Source organism: Rattus rattus, chromosome 3 (assembly GCF_011064425.1).
Source record: "Rattus rattus isolate New Zealand chromosome 3, Rrattus_CSIRO_v1, whole genome shotgun sequence".
Taxonomy (NCBI): Eukaryota; Metazoa; Chordata; class Mammalia; order Rodentia; family Muridae; genus Rattus; species Rattus rattus.
In genome coordinates, this window is record NC_046156.1 from 2,352,375 (window position 1) to 2,375,873 (window position 23,499).

General features: G+C 38.6%; 1 protein-coding gene across 2 annotated transcripts in view; it reads left to right on the top strand.

Annotated features, from left to right (window-relative positions):
- Wls (Wnt ligand secretion mediator) overlaps window positions 1–23,499 on the top strand; it is a 97,290-nt gene that overhangs the window by 68,701 nt on the left and 5,090 nt on the right. For both annotated transcript variants that reach the window (XM_032897085.1, XM_032897086.1), the window contains exons 5-11: window positions 2,185–2,321; window positions 4,414–4,582; window positions 6,101–6,198; window positions 6,566–6,629; window positions 8,469–8,612; window positions 9,592–9,675; window positions 17,461–17,614. In XM_032897085.1, the coding sequence (XP_032752976.1) occupies window positions 2,185–2,321; window positions 4,414–4,582; window positions 6,101–6,198; window positions 6,566–6,629; window positions 8,469–8,612; window positions 9,592–9,675; window positions 17,461–17,614 (850 nt within the window). The remainder of the gene's footprint in view (window positions 1–2,184; window positions 2,322–4,413; window positions 4,583–6,100; window positions 6,199–6,565; window positions 6,630–8,468; window positions 8,613–9,591; window positions 9,676–17,460; window positions 17,615–23,499) is intronic.

A 23,499-nucleotide genomic window follows, 5' to 3' on the forward strand; every position in this document is an offset into this window, starting at 1 on the left:
TAGCCCAAATATTATGTAAATAATTAACCACTTCTAAGTGGTTAGGTTTAAAGCCCGCTCCATAAGATGGAACCCATACTTGACACTGTTAATGAGGGCAAGAACCTGAGACTACACAGGTCGTGTGTCCTAGGGGAAGCATACGGTTGTTATTCTCCAAATGAACAAAGCAATTAAAAGGCTCCTAAGATACTGTTATACCCATAGATGAGTGCACCCCTCAGCCCTTAACAGGGAATGGGCTTCTTTTTGCAGTAGATGACAATTAACACAGAGCCCTACTACTGTGCAACATTCTGAGTGAGAAGCTTTGTAATGCTCTGCTCTAAATGGGATGTCTTTATCACACACTCACATGCACACACACACACACACACACACACACACACACACACATACACACGCACACGCACACGCACACGCACACACACCACCTCTACCACCACCAAGGCTCAGGAATCTTTGTGAAGAGGGAATGAAAAGATTGCAAGAGCCAGAGGTGTTGTATAACTTCAAGAAGACAGCATTTTACAGACACAACAGGGAAGATGCACCACTCATAAGAGCCAAACAGAATCCCAGCACTGAGGAGGGGAAGTGAGCACAAAGTCCCACTCCTAGCCAGGAAGCTGCTCTTAACTTACAGTTGTTAGAATAGGGAAAAATCAGTTTTCACCAGTGGGATAACAGATGCTCCACACTTCATGTTAACCACACTTCATGGCAAGCTCTGTGTTCAGAGATAGTTGGCCACCATAGACTGGACTCCATGTTTTGTTTTATTCTTGGTTTTTGCCGTTGCTTATTTGTTTTGTGAAATTTTTAGTTTGTTTTTAAATAAGAGAAAAAGAATATAGAGCTAGTTTGATAAAGAGGTAAAGGAGAATCTGGAGGAGTTAGGGGAAGAAAAGAATGTGATCAAAACATATTGTGTGAATTTCCCAAAGAATATGTAAAAATATAAAAGTCAAGTCATATGGGAAAATAAAAAATTAAAAAGAAGCTGTTTTACTTTGTTTCCAGCTCAAGGTATAAGAACATGGGCCTGGTGTGCTACAGCTTCCTATTGCTCATGCCCACGTGATGGTGCAGACAGCCCCGCCACCATGCCAGGGGCCTGCACCTGCAACACCACGCCAGAGTTCAGCCACTCTTTCCATGGGTGTGTGGGCTCTGGGATTCTTTAAGTGATCTTAAGATCACATAAAATTATTGTAGTTTTATATAAGGTCATAGTATGATCATTACTGCATAACAAATGAGAGCAAATAATTAACATATTTTACCATGGAAGGCACAGATGCTAGTGAGAACGGTGACAACTTAGGGTCTGACCGTGTTGTTTAATAAGGTGTATAGAGCAAAGCATAAGGAGGACACATAGTAAAGCAAAACTCATTCATATACATACAAGAAAATTAGTAAGTAAATTAAAAGTATAAGATACAGAGAAGTATAGCAATTGATCTGTAATAACTCGTGCTTTTTGCTGTTTTCTCATTTAATGGCATGTTATGAACATAAATTTAAAACTACTTTCGAATGCTGCTTACTGAGCTGTAGGGTTGGGGGGTCCCAGGTCTGCTCCCTGACAGGGCTCAGCTGCTGGGGAAGGCAGGATGCTGGGAGTTGACCATGCTTACCCTACTGTGTCGCCGGGTGGCTGTCAGGTGATAGGGACGCCACTCTGGGGAGTGGGAAAGCACAATCTGAGGCACGGGACAGCCAGAGCTGGTTGGGGATCCCCTGGCCTGTGACAGGAAAAGCCGAGAACAGAGTGGGGGCCCACAGGCTAGATCTAGCCCAGTGCAGGATGAATGAAGACATTAAGGAAAATCTTTGATTATGTTCTTTTTTTTTTTTTACCACCAGTCTACACAATTTATTTTGATATCTTGAAAGCATTTTTAAAGAAAGAAAAACACCCTATTTTATGCAGTACATAAAGTAGAAATATTGCAGTGCAGCGATGATTATGTTCTTAATACCTTGCCATCACATGCCCATATTTAAGATTTTCAGTATATTTCTATGAATTTTGAGGAGGGGTCAAAGGGTAATATGAGGACAGTACCTTCTATGATGATGAACACTTTGGGGTAAACAAACTGCTCATTTGTATTTGGTTGTAAAAAATAACACTAATATATATTCATCTTCAAAATTATACTTGGTTTTCTTTAGGGAATCCACCAAAATGGAGGTTTCACTAAGGTATGGTTTGCTATGAAGACCTTCCTCACACCCAGCATCTTCATCATTATGGTGTGGTATTGGAGAAGGATCACCATGATGTCCCGACCTCCAGTGCTTCTGGAAAAGTAAGATCTGATTCAGATCATGTTGAGGAAATGCTAGCTTCCCATAATTTGCCATGTTCCTATTTTGTGTGTGACAGCCAATGTGAGGCTTCAGCTGATGAACTGATTAAGAGTCATCATAGGATCCTTTGCTCCTTTCACATGCAAATCATTTCTAAGTCTTCAGACCGCTTGTTCCCACACCCGTCTTTGCTGTTCATCCGCATTTCAGCTTTCAGATCTTTCTCTGTTAATGGATGAACTGTTCTACTCTCAATCGAATTCAAACCCTCCCCAACACAGGATGATGCTCCTACAAATAAAGTCTTTTTCTTTCTCCCATCAACAACTTCCTCTTTTTGCTGTCTTATTTCCATAAATACTATATATACATATGCTATGCCATGAGAAGATTCTCTTTTTCCACTCCTTCTAAAATCAGCACACCATTTTCTACTTTTTACAAGAATCCTCTCCTCAAAAACTTGCCCAGTATCTGTTCCGATTCTCTTTGACCTCCACTGTGTCATTTCACAGGATCAGGAGTCACCTCCACAGTCCAAACCTAATGGTGGGTTTCTAGTCTTTACCTTCTTTGACCCATAAGGAGCATTCTAGGCAGCTAATTATCCCCTTTCCTTCACACAGCCTTGTTCTTTTCTTTCTATTGCCTCATTTTTTCTTCTTACAATTCTTTGCTGACCATCATCTAGTCGTCATTACTGTTTTCCTTCTATTTCTAGCCTCTTACACTATTGAACCAGGGCAGAGATACTTTGGTCTTCCCTTGCTTATTAGTTCTGCTTATTCCAAGGTAACCTCTGAAAGTTAGGGGACCCATGGCTCCAGCCTCATCTGCACTGGAAAGGGAGCCCCTTGGTGCTATGGAAGTTTGATGACCCAGGGTAGGGAATGCTCGGGTGCTGAAGTGGGAGTGGGTGGGTGGGTGGGGCAGTGCCCTCATAGAAGCAGTGAGAGAGGGAGAGGATGGGGGGCTTGTGGAGGGGAAACTAAGAAGGGGGTATTAAAAATATGTCATTGTTCGGAGTTGGGGATTTAGCTCAGCAGTAGAGCGCTTGCCTAGGAAGCGCAAGGCCCTGGGTTCGGTCCCCAGCTCCGGAAAAAAAAAAGAACTTAAAAAAAAAAAAAAAATATGTCATTGTTAAAATACTAATCATTGTTATAAAAATCAAAGCAATTGTGTATATGTCAAAACTGAAAACATTTCAATTTAGAAAAAAGTTGGTAAAATCAGGTAAATAATATGTGCATGTGAAAAAAAACTTTTTTCTTGGATTGCTAGTCTCTTGTAAGATTAACTTTATATAAGTTTCTTAATGAATCCATGCCTCTCTAATTTCTCTGCTCTTATGTCCTATCATTTCCTAAATTATGCTACATATAGATCTATAAATATCCCTGCTTCTTTCAAGCTTCTCTGCACCACATAGACTCTGCTCTACACCATATTTCATCCCTAGCGCCTTAATTCTTTGTGCACTTGGTTTCTGTCTCTTTATTTGTTTTTCCCAATAAATGCAGCTCCCTGGGTGGAAACATTGACCTTCTCATATATGTATATTTAGTATTAACAGTATTCTTGGTATATGGTTTATGCCTTATAAGCATATGTGTGGATATAAAAATGTTTAAATAAATCAGAATGATTTTTTTAATTAATAGTATGGAGGATAAAAAGCAAAATAAGTATCCAATTGAATTTATGTGTAGTTGTATATTTATTATTGAAACAAATATACTTCCATAATTAAGAGCCATCAAGGATCTAGTGACTAATGATGATTGAATCAGGGATATTATGAAGAGGTAAGAGGGTGTAGTTATCAAGCATACATATTTAAGAAGGCAATAGGGTTAAAGTGTGTATCTCTTGGGGACTCCATTTAGATATACAAGAGGTAGTGTGACATCATCGTTCTGAAATGCAAACTAGGACATTTTACATTTCAGGATGGAAACTTAACATAAATGCTAAGAAATTGATTCATTGGCTAAAATCTGAACAAATAACATCTCAGTTCTCAAAACTGGCTTCAGAGTTTTAACGTCTGCACTCAGAGTAACCTGGCTCTTCTGGATATTTTTCCATCAGAGTCATCTTTGCCCTTGGGATTTCCATGACCTTTATCAATATCCCTGTGGAATGGTTTTCCATTGGATTTGATTGGACCTGGATGCTGTTATTTGGTGACATCCGACAGGGCATCTTCTATGCAATGCTCCTTTCCTTCTGGATCATCTTCTGTGGCGAGCACATGATGGTGAGAACTCCTGGGGGAGGACATCTTTCTGTCCATAGCTGCTCTAAGAAGGTTGCTGAACTGAAGCCTGCCCTCTTCTGCCTCTCTTCAGCTGCGGGAAGGTCAAAGGAAGTTTCACTAGTAACTTGCTGAGTGTTTTGAGACAATTACACCCAATCTCAGGCCCCTTGCTTGTGAAATGCAGTGGTAAGGCTTAGAATATAGTGTTTCATGTTAGAAAAAAAATGTGATAATGTAATGAAAGAGAACCATACAAAGTATATTTCTTGTCCTTTGACTTTCCTCTGCTTGCCCCAGCCTTAAGAACAGGCTAATCATGAAGGAGTGTGGCCTTGGCTTTAATCCAGACAGCTGCTTGACCAAGTGACCTAGTGACCCCCATTACCCAAGAATACTGACCTCCTTATATGGCATCAAATTCTATTTTAAGATAGGCTGAGTTACTGTAATAAAAATAAGAATGATGTCATCCTTACATTGTAGCTAAGCTGCAGTTATGTCAGTGAGAATTTGTTTTCATGTTAGGCTTCAGAGAAGGGGCTTTAAATTTTTTTCATTTAAATTACATTTATTTCTTTATTCTCTTCTCTCTCTCTCTCTCTCTCTCTCTCTCTCTCTCTCTCTCTCTCTCTCTCTCTCTGTGTGTGTGTGTGTGTGTGTGTGTGTGTGTGTAAGTCGGGGGTCAGTATCCTGAAGTTCTCTCTTTCTACTGTGTAGGTCCCAGGGATTGAACTCCTATTATCAGAATTAGTTGTAGCTACTTTGACCCACTGAGCCATCTTGCTGCTTCAGGGACTATTTTTTCAGTTCTATTATGATCTGACAAGTAAAACCAAGTCTCTGATGCCAGTTTCCATGCAGGAGAACAGTGTAAGAAGATAAGGATTTACCCACACTAAATTCCACCTGAGAGGCTCTTGTAACATGAAGGTTCCTCCAGCAGAAATGCCCTGGAAGTGAGATTTGGACACCAGGGCCCTAACCAGGTTGATTTTTCCAGAATACGATGGTGTAAGCTACCATCTCTGCCTGGAGGCTGAGACTATTTTTTCCCCACCCATCAAGAGGAATAGGTCATATTGGACGGTTGGCAAAACTAGAAGGTTATACAGGAGGATTTTGACTTCAGGCTAACCTGAGCTACATCCCAAGGCACTTGGAATAGATGGTGGAGGTAGAAAAGTGTGCCTTGTGATGATGAAGATAAGGAGTTAAACTCGACACAATGAAATACTTTAATGTTTTATTTCCTGGAGATCATTTTACCTTCATAAACAATTTATTTTGTGGGCCAAAGTTTTCCCTAAGAACATTCTCTGTCAGCCTTCAATGCCGTGCTCTTTCTTGTTGACAGCCCCAGTGAATGACTTTCTAATGAATGTTCTTCCTCAGCTGATAGGAAAACTGAGAGTTTTATTTCTTTTGTTTCTAATGCTGTGGTTTATCTAACACACAACAGGTAATTAGCTGGATCACCTATGGAATACATTTGCTCTTCTTCAATTTGATTTTTCTTAGGATCAACATGAGCGGAATCACATTGCAGGGTATTGGAAGCAAGTTGGACCCATTGCTGTTGGCTCTTTCTGCCTCTTCATATTTGACATGTGTGAGAGGTGAGCAGGTACCGGAGTCATTCCAGGATGAAATGTGCCTTTCTATGTCTACTTCTATCTTTCTAGGAAGAATTTTTAAATGAAGCATGGTGGTTGGGGATCCATGGGATGGAATATTGGAGAGGTCAACATCTTCAGATGAAGTCTGGTACTAAGTCAAAGGTTTAGTCCTTTATACATGCAAAGCTCTTGGCCTCTTCATATTTTAAAGTTCTGCATCCCTTATACTCTGTAAAGTTTATTTTCTAAATAAAGTATACTCATACCCCTACCACACTCCCCGTCTCACTCCACTGTTGCAATGTTAAGAGAAGCTCTGTTCCGCCTTTGTGTTATCTCTTCATCTTGTTTGTTTTTGTTTTTATAGAGGAGTGCAACTCACAAATCCTTTCTACAGTATCTGGACTACAGACGTTGGAACAGAACTGGCTGTATCCTTCCTGGATAGATTCAAGGCTTCATGTTTGTCTCCCTAACTGCCTGGTCCCCATGATCATTTTCTGTGTTTCTGCTGATACTCGCTGTATGAGCTCATCCAGGGCTTTGATCCTCAGACCGATAATCACAATTAGAGATAAGTAATGAGAAGAATTACTATGTTTTCAGGCTGTGAAAGCACACAGAGTGGGAGTGATAGGCTTTCCCTGTTGCTAGAGTTTTAGATTCAGTTCAAAGTTTCTGGTCTTAAGGATACCCTAAGTCATCTATTCTATAAGGAGGAGCAGCTTCTCCCCGAGCTGTGGAGTCTCCTTCTTACTCCTGAGATCTAGAATAGAGGTCACCTGTGGGAGAGACTTCTACTGTAGAAACCTTGGGACCAAAGTCACCATTGTGAAAGGCTTCTGTGGTTCAGTGGGGATCTGAGGTCACCTGTATGAAGGATTTCCATGGGAAGTCAGGCCTGTGTGTAGTTTTGTCAGTGGCTTCACCAGGTAATCCAGTTCCTGAGGCTCTGTGGGAATGAGACTAAGGTAATTAGTTCTTGAGTAATGCTGAGGCTTCCGGTTGGTCCACATAATCACCATCTGCATAACTTCTGTAAAGAAACAAAAATGAATTAACCTACCTCTTTAAGGATTCTGGTTTTAATATCTAATATTCTAAACGCCATCTTTAATATTCTAAGAGAAGAAACCTCTCACCTGGAGTGACAGACAGTTGTGTTTTTCCTTAACAGCTAAAGCCTTGGCCTGTACTCTTGAATATATGTGTCTAGTGGTAATGTTTATGTCAGTTTCTTAGTGTCACAGAATTTTGTGAGCAAAAAAAAAAAAAAAAATACATACTATCAGTACCTTTAAGATGAAAGAGTTTAACTTTACCACCCACAATGGTAACCACACTGGAACAATCACAATGTCTAGTTCACCACTTTCATTATATATATATAGGATGAAGGGCAAGAGAAGCAAATACAGTTTCAATTCTTGCAGCAAATAACCATCTTCTCTTTATTCCAGGGCACTGTTGGTCATAAGAAAAAAGGAGGAATTGTACTAAATATACTAGTTAATGAAAGATGGATATAGAGTTCATACCTGTCAAAATATTGGAAAGATATAAGCGATTTTGGATGCAGTTGTTAGAACAGAGAGCAGCTGTAGTCTGGTTGTCTATTACTGACAACACTGTCCTCCATCTCACAATGTGGGCTCTAGTGTCTCAAAATCTCCTCAGTAGGTGTAATATCTGGATCCATAATCCATGCCTTTACTCTGTGTCCTTCCATCCTCTGCCAGGCCCCCTTGCCTTTGTTGCTGAATTTGCTCCCACGGAGCAGCTCTCTCTTGTTTATAGAAACCTCCAAACCCAGCATAGTGGTTTCCTCTTGTTTCCTGGTATTAGGAAGTATTAGTTATTTTTAGGATGGACTTTATTTGAACTTTTTCAGTAATTTTAAAACTACTTCCCATTTAGAAACCTGTATCGACTATACTAGTGCTTTTCAATTTATGACACATTTGAATTTCCTCAAAACGTACTTGAAAGACAGGGTCTACTTTACCAGCTCTAAGAGGAACCCAATTACATTCGTGAATAAACTACAGCTTTTCTCTTTTCTTGACTTTTTAGAAAAACTTTTTAGAAAAGTTTGAATATCGCATTCTATAAAATTTTTGTCAGAAAATACTAATTAGTGGCACCAGGCTTTAATAGTAGTGCCTTTCTCAAAACCTCTTGAACGATCGGAAACAAAGTTGAGAGGAGTGCTATGTCCTCTTAGCACATGTTCTTGGTGAACGTAACTTTCCTTCACTGTACACCTGCAGATGGCTTTCATCATTGTGGCAGGTATCTGCCTCTGCCTGTACTTCCTGTTTCTGTGTTTCATGGTTTTTCAGGTATTTAGAAACATCAGTGGGAAGCAGTCTAGCCTCCCAGCCATGAGCAAAGTCCGGAGGCTGCACTATGAGGTAAGCACCTATCATGACTTATTCTAGAAATGATGTCCATGATCTCCAACTTTTCAGACATGAATAAAATCAATAACTGATTTTTAGTGTGTGTGTGTGTGTGTGCGTGTGTGTGTGTGTGCATGTCATAGCACAAGTGTAGAGCTCAAGGGAGAGCTCTGTAGATTCAGCGCTCTGCTTCTGTGTTCAAGGGATTAAATTCAGATTGCTAATTGTGAGTGCAAATACCTTTATCCTCTGAGCAAACTTTCTGACCCATGATTCCCAGGCTCCGGAGTAGTTTACATTCTCTAAAATAGCCAGTGGCTGCTTGTGTAGAGTTCAATAGTCTGCTTATAGGCCATATTTCTTATTCAAGATAAACACCTAGCCTCCTCCAATCTCTATTACAGGTGACACATTGGTTAGATCCATTGTTTAAATGGCTTGCTATGTAAAAAGAGGAGAAACTGCAGAATCATGGGTTCTGCGTAGCCAATATGCACAGAAGATACCCTAATCAGTAGATACCATTCCTTTTTTTTTTTTTAAACCAAAATTACTTTCTCAAGTTTATTTTCAGAGCTGGAGTGACAAATGAGAAAATTCAACCAAAGCGGTTTCACTTTATTAATATGTACACCATGCACGACCAGAGAAGGGTTTTATTACAACTGTACAAAACTTGCATTTGGTTTCTTTGAACCCTCATGGATAATTATATAACCTGTTTATAGGGAAATTGGCAGCCTCATAACCTGTTGTGAATGTAATTTACTAGGCTCCAGCATCACTGTTTCATAAAAGATTTAAAAAAAGCTATGTTGTCCAAAAATTTCCTCAATTACATTCACCTCTGCAGGAAGGGTATTAATTTGTGAAATTATTTTACTATCATTCTTAGATATTTGCTTTTGTAAATTTTTATAAATATATACATGTATCGAGAGAGAGGGAGAATGAAAATGTATTAAAATGCTCTTCCTATCTTTCCTAATAGGGTCTGATTTTCAGGTTCAAGTTCCTCATGCTGATCACCTTGGCTTGTGCTGCCATGACTGTTATCTTCTTCATTGTTAGTCAGGTGAGTGGATCCTACCTACGGCTTCTCAAGAGTCTATCCCTGGAGAGGTTCCTTCCCATAGCACAGGAGATTTTGCAGAGCTGCTGAGGACAAACTTAGAGAGGCTTATTTTGTTTATCTAACCAAGCCTTGCTTGTTTAGACCATTCTAACATGGGACTTTACACTGGCTGGTAACACAGACTGACTTCCCCTTCCAGTCCTACCTTGTAGAAAGTTACTAAATAAAGCCTTTAGCCATTTCACTTTTCAAGGAACATTTCACTTAAGAGGTTAATCCATCCCTGTGGCAAAAATAAAAAATAAAAATCTGACATGCATATGGTTAATTTGGTTTTAGGTCCCTAGCCAGCCCTAATAAAGGTCTCTCAACAGGTTTTAGCCATTCTGTCACCTAAACATGAACATAACACGAAGTCTCATTGATAGAAACTTACCTTTATACTGACTATTTCTAAAACTTAAAGTTTGATATACTTTAAAATCTCAGTAATGATGATTATAATTTTAAAGTATTGATTACTTACCTTGAAAAATTGGAAAAGTCTATCTAAAATCTGATTTTTCATATGTTAGTTGGGTTTCACAAAGTTCTTCTGAGGTAAGTAAGGTAGGAACTTTAGCCATGTTTTCAAAAATATTAACTCCCATGGCTTCTAGGTATTTCCATATACTCTGTTTTCCAGAACTGTAGTAATTTAGTGGGTTATTTAATATTTCTTAGGTTTAATCTTTTTAAAATATATAATAGTACCATATATAAAAGTAATATTGTCAATTATTTAGTATAGGCCCTGGCATGTCATAGCATGAACAGCTACATTAGTAACTTCCCCAAATGCATACAAGTTGGAGACTAGAATTCAATCATTCTGGATCTTTTGGCTGGGTTTCTACCATTGCTATATTTGAACAGCATGGAGCAGCATCCTGGCAAAGCCATAGGAGAAGATCTTTTCATCTGCTAGCAAATTTCCCTTTAGTCCATGAACTCTATATGGATTCTTTTGAAAAACTATGGCTTACTTCTCAGAATGCTTCTAAATAAGTAAAATAAAGAAAGTATCAACTCCAGTTAGAATATGAAAATAAGGATACGTTTATTTCTGCTTAGTTCTGATCCCTTTAATTCCACACATGGGAATTACAAGGTTTGAGGTTCCTCTGTTAGCTATGTAGACTGGGCTATATTGAGTTTCTATCTCTGTTCAAGGTTGACTACATGTAGAAATAAATAAAACAACATACCTACATCTGTTTACACACTGTTTACCCTCTCTTCTTTGACTTGTAATAGGAGTATATTTGGATCAGTTTATGCAGTAAAGCTGTTGCCAATACTGAATGGATTTTTCAAAAATATTGTGAATGCAGGGAGGGGCATGTTTGAGAGGAGTCAGATCCCAGGGTAAAGCTCAGATCATCAGCTTCAGGAACAAACATCTTTCATCAGCTGAACTATCTCTCTCTGGCTAACAGATACATCTTTAATTCGATTAATCCATATTCAATCAGAGGGTTTGGATTAGGCTTCACTCCACCTTTTACTACTTTCCTCATGTCACCATTATGTTTCCTACTCTTCCATCCACTTATCAATGTGCTGTTCTTAAACAACCTACTGAGTGCCTTGGCTTTGAGAACAGGAATCCCTGATTCAGAAGTGGAGTCTTCAGTAAGGTGGACCACGCTCTCAGGGGTGTGAACGGAAAAGGCGCCTCCATTCTTCAGGCACACCTCTGCCCTTTTCTGCACATACACACTTTTGAGCCACTGCCTTTCCCAATGACTTAATTCTGCAGAACTCCTTTCACCTGAATGCTAGAAGGATCAATGCCTAAAATGACTGTGCTTGCTAGAGTTTAGTCTTGTACATGTTTAACTGGTGCACATTTTAAAGTGATGGAAACTATCTTACAACAGAATTTGCAGCTTTTCTTTGGAGAAAAGTATTAATTTACCATTGCTCCAGTATTGGCTGTAGCCTGCTTTCTATATTAGCTGCAATAGTCAGGTGGGTGGATTTCAACTCTAAGGGGATATGATGTCTTTGAATTCCATTAGTACCACACATTCCTCCTGCTGCTTTTCCTTTTTTCTCTCTTAAAACGGTTTATTTATAGATAGCTAAAACATTTTCCTACATAACTGTGTCCCAGGCAGTGGTAATATAGTCATCAGAGTCTGATTTTCTAATATTTTGGAATGTCAGAGCAATGAGCTTACTTGAAAAAAAAAATCTATTGGGTAACTTTTTGAAATGGATCTCAGCCTTAGGTAAAAGGTATGTTTTTAAAACTCCCATTATACTTGTTAGAGAGCTTCCATTTACTCCCCTATGAAATCTATGTGGGGAATCAGGATACTGAAACTCTGAGGTCAGGAATGAAAAGCGTATGGAATGTCGTGACCCGAGGCTTTGTAGCTGGGGCTGGGATTCAGTCTTTAATACCTGCTATTTTAACAGTCTGAGTCACAGCAATGAAGAAATGCTATTCCAGAGTCTAGTCTTTTAGCCCCTTTCTTTCTAGAAGAGACAAGTGTTTGTTTGGAAGGGGTATTGGCAAAGAACAGAAGTATAGTGCAGAGATGTACAGAGACCTTCACTGAAGAAGCTCCCAGAAGACTGATATGTAGGTCAAGATAAATGTAATAAATGCCCAGAGAGCCTGTTCCCAAGTTCTTTTTCTTGGCTTACATGGATGTAAGCAAATGTTTTCTGTAAGAGAACCTGTATTGGGAGTGTGGAAATGTTGTTAGTGGATTGCTGGTTGCCAAAACTACTGGGTATAAAGGGATTTGACCTCACTTGGCTGCAGGGTATAAAGGAGCCTCTGTATACGAGAGTTGTTGAAATGTAAAATCAGGAAAAGGAAGGGTGTGTAGAGGGTAACATGGTTTTTATTTTTTGGTGGTTATAGTATTGTGAATACTTGAGTTTTCTCTTTGAAAGTTAAAATAGAAAATAACTACCCCTATACCTTACTATTGTAAGAATTTGGATCTACAAGGCCTGCTCTGTTGCTCATTTTGGTTTATGTTGGTAGGAATGAGTTCAGCATGTCTGAAGCATGAGTAATTGAGGAAACAGAGGAGAAAATACAAGCCAGTTTCTTAACTCTGGGGCTACAATATCTGCATGATTGATTTATGTAGTTTACCTCTCTTCCCACTAGGAAATAAGCATTTATAGATATAAGTCTATAGGTATTTAACTAAATGTATATCCCAGAACCAATAGAAGGGGCACAAATTTGTCATGTTCTTAGACAAGTTCAGCTCTTATGTATTCTTTATCATCATGTATAATTTATTATATACATATACATATATATATAATAGAAGAGGTTCATGAAGGCGATGTTCTCTATATAATATATAACCATATATGACTTACCATAAATTATATATTACTGTGTTTAATCCTAAACACAGTAATGTTTATACTAATTATAAACTCTCTTATATATGCAGGGCATATATATAGTGTTGTTGCCCCACTCCCCAGATTTGAACACATAGACTTGTGTGTGTGTGTGTGTGTGTGTGTGTATGTATATATATATATATATATATATATATATATATATATATATATATATACTAGTCGAACAATGGCCACTGAAGTGAGTTTCTCTGGTAGTTATTCAATCTGCTTCTTTTAGGAACCAACCCTGCTTTAGATAATGTCTTATCCTTGTGTTGTGCAGTCACTAAGAAGACCTTCTGGAGTTGGACCCATGACTCTGACTTTCTAGTTGAGCAATCTTGGACAAGATACACCTTTGGGCACTTCAGTTTATCCATGCATTGAATAGAAATACTTTCTCCTGCCTTGGTTGTTGTTCTCTCTCTCTCTCTCTCTCTCTCTCTCTCTCTCTCTCTCTCTCTCTCTCTCTGTGTGTGTGTGTGTGTGTGTGTGTGTGTGTGTGCGTGTTAATATACCATTACCAAGGCAATTTTTAGTTGTAACAATTTATTGGGGGGGGTGATAGTTTCAGAGGATGAATCCATGGTTAACATGGCAGGGACCGTGACAATAAGCAGGAAAACATAGCACTGGAACAGTAGCTGAGAGTCTACATCCTGGTTCACAACCATGAGGTAGAAAGGGAGGTAACTGGGCATAGGATGAACTTTTTGAAACCTCCAACCCCTTGTGCCACTCCTTCCAACAAAGCCACACCTCCTAATCCTTCCTAAACAGTTCCACCAACTAGGGCCCAAGCATTCAAGTATATGAGCCTATAGGGTCCATTCTCATTCAAACCACTACACCTTTCTACCTCATAGACTAGTATAGATACTAAATGATATTTTTCATATAAAGTGGATGAATGTTATTCTGATTTATCTTCTACTTTTACAGAAGAATCTCAACTTTGATATTATCTCTGTTAACTACTTGCCCCAAGTGGTAATAAAGGAATCTAATAGAGCAAAGAATGTAATGTATACTTATCACATATTTGACTTTTCTTCTCATTTTTACATAAAATTATTGTTATTTATTATGGACTGTAATATTTTCTTTACTTTGAATCAGATTATCCCTCCTTTCATTGCTCTTCTTCTATCTCTCACCTCTCTCCCTTTTCTTCCTTCTTTCCCTCCATCACCGCTCTTTCCTTCTTAATCATCTAGTAGCACTGTCTTTGATAAGATCCCCTACAACTGCCTTCCCAGGATCTGTATCTCCCAAAAATAAATCTGGTGGTTTCCCCAATTCCTTGCATAGTGTTATTTCCCACAACCTTCACCCTCACCAGCTAATGGTATTGCCCTCTCTGGGCCTCCCCTCACCTGGACTTCATTAGCCTCCTCTTCAGGAAAAAAAAAACTGTTTTACCCTGAGACTCTTCTTCCTTCATATATAATCATATATTATTAGCTGCTGATGGTAGTTCCTGTATACCTACTGAAAGATCTTGTTCCTCTCATGTCCTAATACAAGTTAAGAATGTTCATTTCCCCAACACAAAACTAACAAACCTGACCTTCAGAGCCCAGACATTATCTTGGAATACAGTAGTCTTACCACTCAAAGCCTGTTTTTATTCTCTAAACAAGTTGTTAAGACTCGAGATCTAGCACAGCTAATTCCTCAGAGTCTATGACATAGACACCCTCTACCTTGTCTCAGTTGCCTAACTCATTAGTCTCTTCCACTGTGAGAGGTATCTACATCCATTAAAATTTCTCTTCAGTCGATAGTGAATTATTGTTCACCCTGCTGAGTTCCTGTGTTCAGTTCTAGTTCTCCTTTCTATTTCCTTATGTTCCCACAGGCATTCTTGTAACATCTCTGTATTATCAGGTATTGACTACAGTTGACCACCAGGCCTCCTATTTTTTTCTGTTTCCTTGTTTCCACAGATATTCTTATAACACCTCTGTAACAACAGATATTAGTTGAATACTATAGCAGACCTACAGATATTTACCTAGATGAGTTAATCATACCAATTCTAGGAAGAAGTAATCCATCAATTATATCAGTTCTATGAAATGAGGAAAGTTCCAGAAGCTTCAATCTTAGACAAAGAACCACAGACAACTAAGGAATTCTGAAAGCAGAAGAAATAGTCTTCCCTGTGGAAGAGCTGACTACTTGGTTACCTGATACCAAATGGTCATCCCAGAAAGCGTATACATACAAAAAGCATTGATTATAAGGCTAAATTCATGAGTTTATACATTTAGTTACACATGTACTCACACACACACACACACACACACACACACACACACACACACACCACATTTAAATGAAAAAGAGGCTGTGAATTAGAAAGAAAGTGGGTATGAGATGGTACATAGGAGAGTTTGGAAGAAGGTAAAAGGAAGGGGAAAATAATGTATGTTATAATCTCAAAAATTAAAAATTCTAATGCAAATCTTCAGAGAAATTGAAAATGCAAATTATGTAAATTAAGTTTCAATTAAAGTATAAATTATGAATTTTCTCAGTTTTTGCTCAAAAATGTAACCTCTTACATGCCCCTTCCTTAGTTGAAGGCCCATTGTCCCAACAGAACAGAAAAGCTGCTTTTTTCTGTCTTATATCTTAATGAGCCCATCCTCCTCTGATAAGTGGACTAGACCAGAAGCATAGATTTCTGCAACTCTTTTTATTTTAATTAATTTATTCATTTTATTATAAGTACACTGTAGCTGTCTTCAGACACACCAGAAAAGGGCATCAGATCTCATTACAGATGGTTGTGAGCCACCCTGTGGTTGCTGGGAATTTAACTCAGGACCTCAGGAAGAGCATTCAGTGCTCTTAACCACTGAGCCATCTCTCCAGCCCTTCTGCAACTCTCTTAAAGCTTCTTTTCCCCTACCATCATATTGATTGAACATCAGTCTATATTCCACATGGTGCAATTTTTATAAAGTGGGCACAATCTGCATTTTAATGTTAGAGTGGCATTTAGAGACATTGCTAAGAAATCATAAATAGCTTCAATGCTGACACATGACCTAAAAATAGTGATGGTTACAAACTCTATATTTGTCAGAACCACAACCTGGACATTTCATAAAATATATTATTTTCCAAAATAAATTTTCCAAATTGAAGTAAACTCCAAAATGAGTTTATGGTGGTAGTTTGTTTTATGAGTCACAAACATGAAAAATTATATACTACAAGGGATAAATTAACAATGGTAAGTCTATAATTGGATTTCCTGGTTTCCTGACACTCCAAGTTTTTAAGAACAAAAATATATAGTTAATACCTTACTAGGCTTAGGGACCCTTAGGAAGGCCTGAAGACACACAGATTCACTATTGCATAAACAGGAGCCAAACTCAACTTTTTTGTTGAAATCATTAACATTTAGATCCATTCCCCATCTTGGAATTTCTAAGTATAACCCAGACTCATTTAACTGTCAGAGAAGCACGTACCCAGTACTTCTTTTCATCACACTTAAAATTTCCTATAGCAAGCAGAAGTGTTCAAAATCATTTCAGTGATCCTACTGCTTGTACAAATTATTAGTCACTCAGCTCAGCAGCTCTGTAGCGATTGTTAGCATAAGTCATATATCTTCAGAACACTCTGAAAACAATCACTAGGTAATTTTCTCACACAGAAGTGATTTCTGAACATCTCTTGCAAAAATGGAAAGTATATGGGAGTTTCCTAATTACTTTTATGAGTAGCTTACCTAGAATGGCATCTCGTAAATAAATGTCATATATTGTTGCTATCTCCCACACAATTTCTAGAAATTACATATATATTCATTTCCAATCTATAACTCTGCAAGTTTTTAAGGAAACTGAATTCCAGAGACTTCACTCTTTCTTCATTGAGTAAATGTGCATTGTTTGTTTACTGGATGCACAAAGGTCATCAAGATGCAACCAAAGATGTTGCAGCTGCAGCAAGCAAACCATAGATGGTTTGACCTCAGGGAGCTTTTGTTTAGATATGAAAAAGGCAAAGAAGTTTTAGCTGTGTATGAAGTCAAATGCAATTCTTTGAAGAATATTTAGACTTCAGTTTCTAGGAATAGATGCTATCAAAGTTATACGAATGCAGAGCCAAAAGTTTAAAAAAAAAACAACAAAACACTGTCGTCTTTGCATTTGACACTAGAAAATCCTCAGGAGACCTTATTTACATGGATTTTATTCACATAAAATGTGGAGTCTTTTAGGGCCCTTAGCTTTTCCATTTGAAGAAGAGACTTGGCTTTCATGTTGATTGATTTCTATATTGGTATTATTCTTTTTTATTTTACTTAAATACCTTCTCTTTTATCTACAGGTGACAGAAGGCCATTGGAAATGGGGTGGGGTCACAGTTCAAGTGAGCAGTGCTTTCTTCACTGGAATCTATGGGATGTGGAACCTGTATGTCTTTGCTTTGATGTTCTTGTATGCACCATCCCATAAGAACTATGGGGAAGACCAGTCTAATGGTGAGTCTGTCTTTTCACTGCAAATTCATTCAGTATTGAGTAGATTTGTCTGCAAGATTTAGGCAGCTAAACTCCTGCGTTCATCAGTTAAACTTTCTTTCCATTGTCTTTCTAATACTAACAGTGTAAATGGATGGATTCAGGAGCCATAAAAGCTAAATAGCTCTTAAATATTCATTTTTTTAATCTCTAAAATATATTGAAAATGTTTCACTCTTATAAAATATGTTCCAGTTATAGTAGTAAAGAATAAAATTTGTTTTTCTCACTTTTACTTGTGAGCAAAAATTACTCTGTGATAGTATGCTACATTTATTCCTCCAATAACACAGTTAAATGCTAAGGTATTGGGTAAAGGTACCTGTGCTTTGCCCTTTTCTTCTGTTCTCTTTATGAGTTTTTGCTGTGTGTATGTGTGTGTGTGTGTGTGTGTGTGTGTGTGTGTGTGTGTGTGTACTTAACAGGCATTCTCCTATTGAGTCCCATTTTTTTTTCAATAATTTGTTTTCCAAGCCACTCTTCTGTTTTCAGATAATCCTTTCTCCTAGTGCTGAGAATGCCACCTTTTCATTCCTTATAATCACAGAAACTCAAGACATTGATCCAAAAACTAATTGTAGTTAGGCAGTCTGGTCACATCAGAGGAAAGGAAACTGAGGGCCAGAGAAGAAAGGAGATTGTTAAGTCTCCATCACAAAGGGAAATGATTATCCCTGCCCAGTGCTGTTCATATGTAACAGATGGCCAATGAACAACTTTTAATAGCTATTCTTTTATTTTACTTCCAGTCTTACTCTTTTTTATCTATTTTTAACTGCGTCCTCATTGTAAGTGTAATATAAGACATGTTTTCTGAAATTAGTACTAGTGTGTTCTATCTAATTTGGTACAGAGATGAACACCTTGACATCTCCTTGCATTAAAACTTGGCCTCTCTGTTAAGTACTCAGTGTGTATGTGTGTGGTTGTGGATTCTGTCTTCATCAGAGTTTGTTGAAACTCCTCTATGGGGCACAGTCTGCATACTGCCTCCTTGTACAAAACATTATTTCTGTGTGCTGGTGGTAGTTTTGAGCCAGGTTGATAAACGTCAATGAAGTTTTCATGGCAAGTCATCTTAATACCTTTAGTAAAGTAATAATAATTGGGGTTAGAGATGAACCAAATGCTGAAGAGCTTGCCGTCTAAGCACAAGTACCTGAATGGGGGTCATCAGCACCATTAGGCGTCTGTAACCCAGACAATGGTGTAAAGAATGTTGGGAGGAAACAAAGACAAGCAGATCCTCAGGTCTTGCTGGTCACTAAGACTAACTAAAACAAAGAGTTACAAGGTCATTGAGAAATGCTGCTTCAAAAAGTAAGCTGAAAAGCAGTTGAAAAAGATACTTCTACCCAAATGCACACATGCACCCATGCACCTTATCTGTATGCACAAACAAATATGTACACACACATACTACAAATAATTTGTCTTAGAAGAATTTGGAGTAAACAGAGTTTCTTGAGGTTTGAACTGTATCAATTTTCTTAGATGTGGAACTGTACTCCTAAGGAACAGATCTGAGGGAATATGGTTGAACTTTTTAATGCATAGATGCGGGAGGTGATCTATTCCATGTCTTCTCTCTCCTAATGGATTCTTGGTTCTTTTAGGGCAAGATTAATTCTGGTTTTTGTTGTTTTCCTCTTTTGGAGATAAGGTCTCACTGTGTACCTAAAACATGAAATTCACCAGTCTTAGTGATGATAATAGAGGCACACAACACTCAGGAGAGGGACTGCAGTGTCCAGAAGCAAGTTCTGTTCAGATACTATCATGAATTTTCATACTGCACTGTTGCTCTGTGGGAAAACATTCTGGGCCTATCTTCCTTCTTATATTTCAACTTCTTTGAAATGAAGAGCTCTTGACTCTCAGTTTTTAATCTATCTCTGGACATGAGTCTTAGGTGAGTCAGTTTACCCACCTTTCTAGAAGGTTTGAGGCCTAGGCATCCATTAGTTTCTGTTCCACTGCTGGTCAGTTCATGTGTTACAATATGCAGCGAACTGGAGCATACGGCTTGTTAAACAGCCAGTTTCAATAGTGCCATTATAATGGGACTGTGGATTATAGAAAAGAGCATTCATTTTATTTCATGGTCATCCTGCTGCACTTTAACAGAACCCACATGGTCTTGTACTTGACTTGAATTTGAGGTGTTTCATTGATACTGCTTTTGTTTTTTTGTTTTTTTTTTTCTTTCAAGGAAATAGCAAGTAAAACAATTGCTATGTTTCCTAGATGTTGTAAAAATATGCTGTGGGGGGAGCCCTGGGGAGGGGGGCAGCCCTAGCACAATCTTCTTTTTGTTCTCTGCTCCCCTTGAGGCAGCAGAGGGGGAAGAGCTTCAGTGGAGGATAAGACTTTGTCTTAGGAGACATTTAGGGTTGCTGTATAATAATAAAATGTTTACTTATCTGAGTCTGAATTACTTTGCCACCATAGCTGACCTTGCTTCTGTGCTCCTCTGAGGCCAGAAACTTCAGTCTCTGGCGTTTAGCACCTCATCCTAAAACAGCAGGAGACTAAGCAATGTAGCCTTTGTTCTGTCTCCACAGGAATTGCATAGCTTTAACTTTCAGCTGCTGGTTGAAGTCCCAGGAAGAAAAAGGGACACATTGAAAAGTAGTTTTGGCCTTTGTTACTAAATTCTAAAAAGTATCCTATGAAAATTCCCTTAGAAAAAGGGGAAAGAAATGAGGAGGAAAACGGGTAAAGAGAGAGTGAGTGAGTGTCCTCCTCTCCGTGTCCTCAGCACTTATACATCTTTCAGAATACATGGTCACATGGTAAAAAATGTATCAGAAGTTTACACATAAATTCATATCATAAATTGAATAAGAAGTTTACAAAAGAGAATGTTTTCACACATATCCACTAGGAGTAATTATCTGGCTAAAGATTCATCACCTGTCACAGTTCAACGGTTCATGTAGAGCTAAAAATCATAACTAAACCACTCTGGAAATCAGTCTGGAGGTTCCTCAGAAAATTGGACATTGAACCTCCTGAGAACCCACTCCTGGGCATATACCGAAAAGATGTCCCAACTTATAACAAAGACTCATGCTCCACTACGTTCATAGCAGCCTTATTTATAATAGCCAGAAGCTGGAAAGAACCCAGATGCCCTTCAACAGAGGAATGGATACAGAAAATGTGGTACATCTACACAATGGAATATTACTCAGCTATCAAAAACAACGACTTTATGAAATTCATAGGCAAATGGATCGAACTGGAGAATATCATCCTGAGTGAGGTAACCCAATCACAGAAAAACACACATGGTATGCACTCATTGAGATACCTAAGATACGATCCACAGACCACATGAAGCTCAAGAAAAAAGAAGACCAAAGTATGAATGCAAACATAATATTCACAGGAGAAAAAAACAGAGACAAAGTGTGGTGCAGAGACTGAGGGAAAGATCATCCAGAGACGGCCCCACTGGGTTATCCATCCCATATACAGTCACCAAACCCAGACAATATCATGGATGCCGAGAACTGCATGCTGACAGGAGCCTGATATAGCTGTCTCCTAAGAGGCTCTGCCAGAGTGTGACAAATACAAAGGTGGATGCTCACAGCCAACCATTGAACTGAGAACGGGGTCCCTAATAGAAGAGTTAGAGAAAGGACTGAAGGAGCAGAAAGGGTTTTCAACCCCATAGGAAGAACAACAATGTCAACCAACCAGAACCCCCAGAGCTCCCAGAGACTAAACTACCAACCAAAGAGTACACATGGAGGGTTCCACAGTTCTAGCCACATATGTAGCAGAGGATGACCTTGTTGGGCATCACTGGGAGGAGAGGCCCTTGGTCTTGTCAAGGCTCGATGCCCCAGTGTAGGGGATGTCAAAGCAGGGAGTTTGAGGGAGTGGGTGGGTGGGTGGGTGAGGAATCATAGAAGCAGGGGGAGGGGAGATGCTATAGCAGGTTTCTGGACAGGGGAAACTAGGAAAGGGTATAACATTTAAAATATAAATTTAAAAATATCCAATAAAATAAAATAATAAGAAAGAAAAGCCACCAAGAAAATCATAACTAAGTTATTAGTGAAGCTTTGTATAGATAAACCCAGTCAATATTTTATCTTCTGTCCCTTTATAAATTGTCAGTTCCCTTTTTATGACCTTTGGTTAATGGTTTTACAACCTCTTGGAATGTGCACTGAGTAGTGGAAGCAATTAACTGAGGACACTTGGAGACCGGCAGAGTTCTCATTGCAGTTTTGACTATAAGAAAGTACCTAATAGAGTACCATTATAAAGGAATTTAATAAATACTGATATAATTTTAGGAATTCTTATAGGATCATCGTTAAGAATTAAGAAGTCATCTGTTTGTCTATATAGCATCACTACAAGACAGTACATCTTCGTAATTCTGCAAAGATCTGCTCAAAAGGGTGGCTAATACCTAGTGATTGTCATACATGTTTATTAATAATAGGAAGAGCATATTGATAGCAGGAATCTTTCTTAAAATGATTTTGTCATGGGCCATGGCTGTAGGAGCAAATTTGTTTTGGGTTAGTAATCCAAAGAAGACTCATCTCAGGAAGATAACCTGCTAGTTATTAGCTTGTCCTGCTCCTCACAACTAACAAGTCGTAGTTAACGAACACTGACCACATGAACTCTTCTGGGGTTTGTTAGCAAATCTGCTAATCCTCTGTTCTCCTTGTAACTATTTTAACAAGCTCTTCAAGGTCCACACTGTCAGATTCTGTAGCGGTCACAGGGGAGCCTCGGGGGTAGTGTTTGTCAGAGCACGACCAGGCATGCGAAGCTCCAGTTCCACTACCAGCTGTGGGGCCAGGCCGCTCTCATCAGGACTTCTCACTTTGTACAGTGACTTAAAAATCTCACAATTGAGAAATATTATGATGTTGTCCTCATCACATTTTTGTGTGTGTGTAAGATTGGCTGATCTCTAATGGCACAGAAAGCTCAATTCTCAGTCTACAATTCTTTCTAATGTATGTTTGGAACATGCACGCCCGTTTTGTCACTTTGACTGTTATGTGCCACTGTCATGTTGTGTCCAGACTTTAGAGATGCTAACTATCTTAATATTTCCTTGTAGAGAACTATCTTAATTTCTTAAACAGCATACTAGAAATAAGGCCTTTGTTTTCTTTGATCAACTGACTCATGAGCTAGATATAGCTCTGGCTCATTCATCAGCGTGCGTATGTGCGTGTGTGTGTGTGTGTGGGGGTGTGGGTGTGTGCGTGTGTGTGTGTGTGTGTGGGTGTGGGTGTGGGTATGTGTTGTGTGTTTAAAAGAAAGAATGATGGCATACATGAGACATAAAAGCAAAAGAGGATGACTCGAGGTGAGGAAGTTGACAAACTATCAAGACAAACATGGGATAGTAAGGAGAAGGCATGAACAAGTGTATATTTTAAATGGCACAATGAAACAGGTTACTTTTGAGGCTAATTTTTAAACAATTTTAAGAAAAACAACAGAAGTTTGTGACTAGAAAGAATGTGCTCCTTGTAAACATCGTGGTTATCCTTAGCTTGAGGTGGCTTTGACAACGCTCACTGGCTTTGTTGTGCATTTCTTTTCCTGTCCAGAAGTGGATTTAATGAAAGTGCTGGAAGCTGACCTAATGCTTCTTTATTTAGAATATTTTTTCCAGAGTCTTGAGATCTGGTATTTAATGATGTGGTCGATCATGGTATACCGTACAGAAAAATGGATCAATAAAGAAAAGCAAATACCACATGGTATCCATGAGCACATCAGACAGATGCTCTGTAATGACTGAGTGGGACGCCCTGTGTGGTTCTGAGACTTTCAAGCTTTCTCAAGACCGA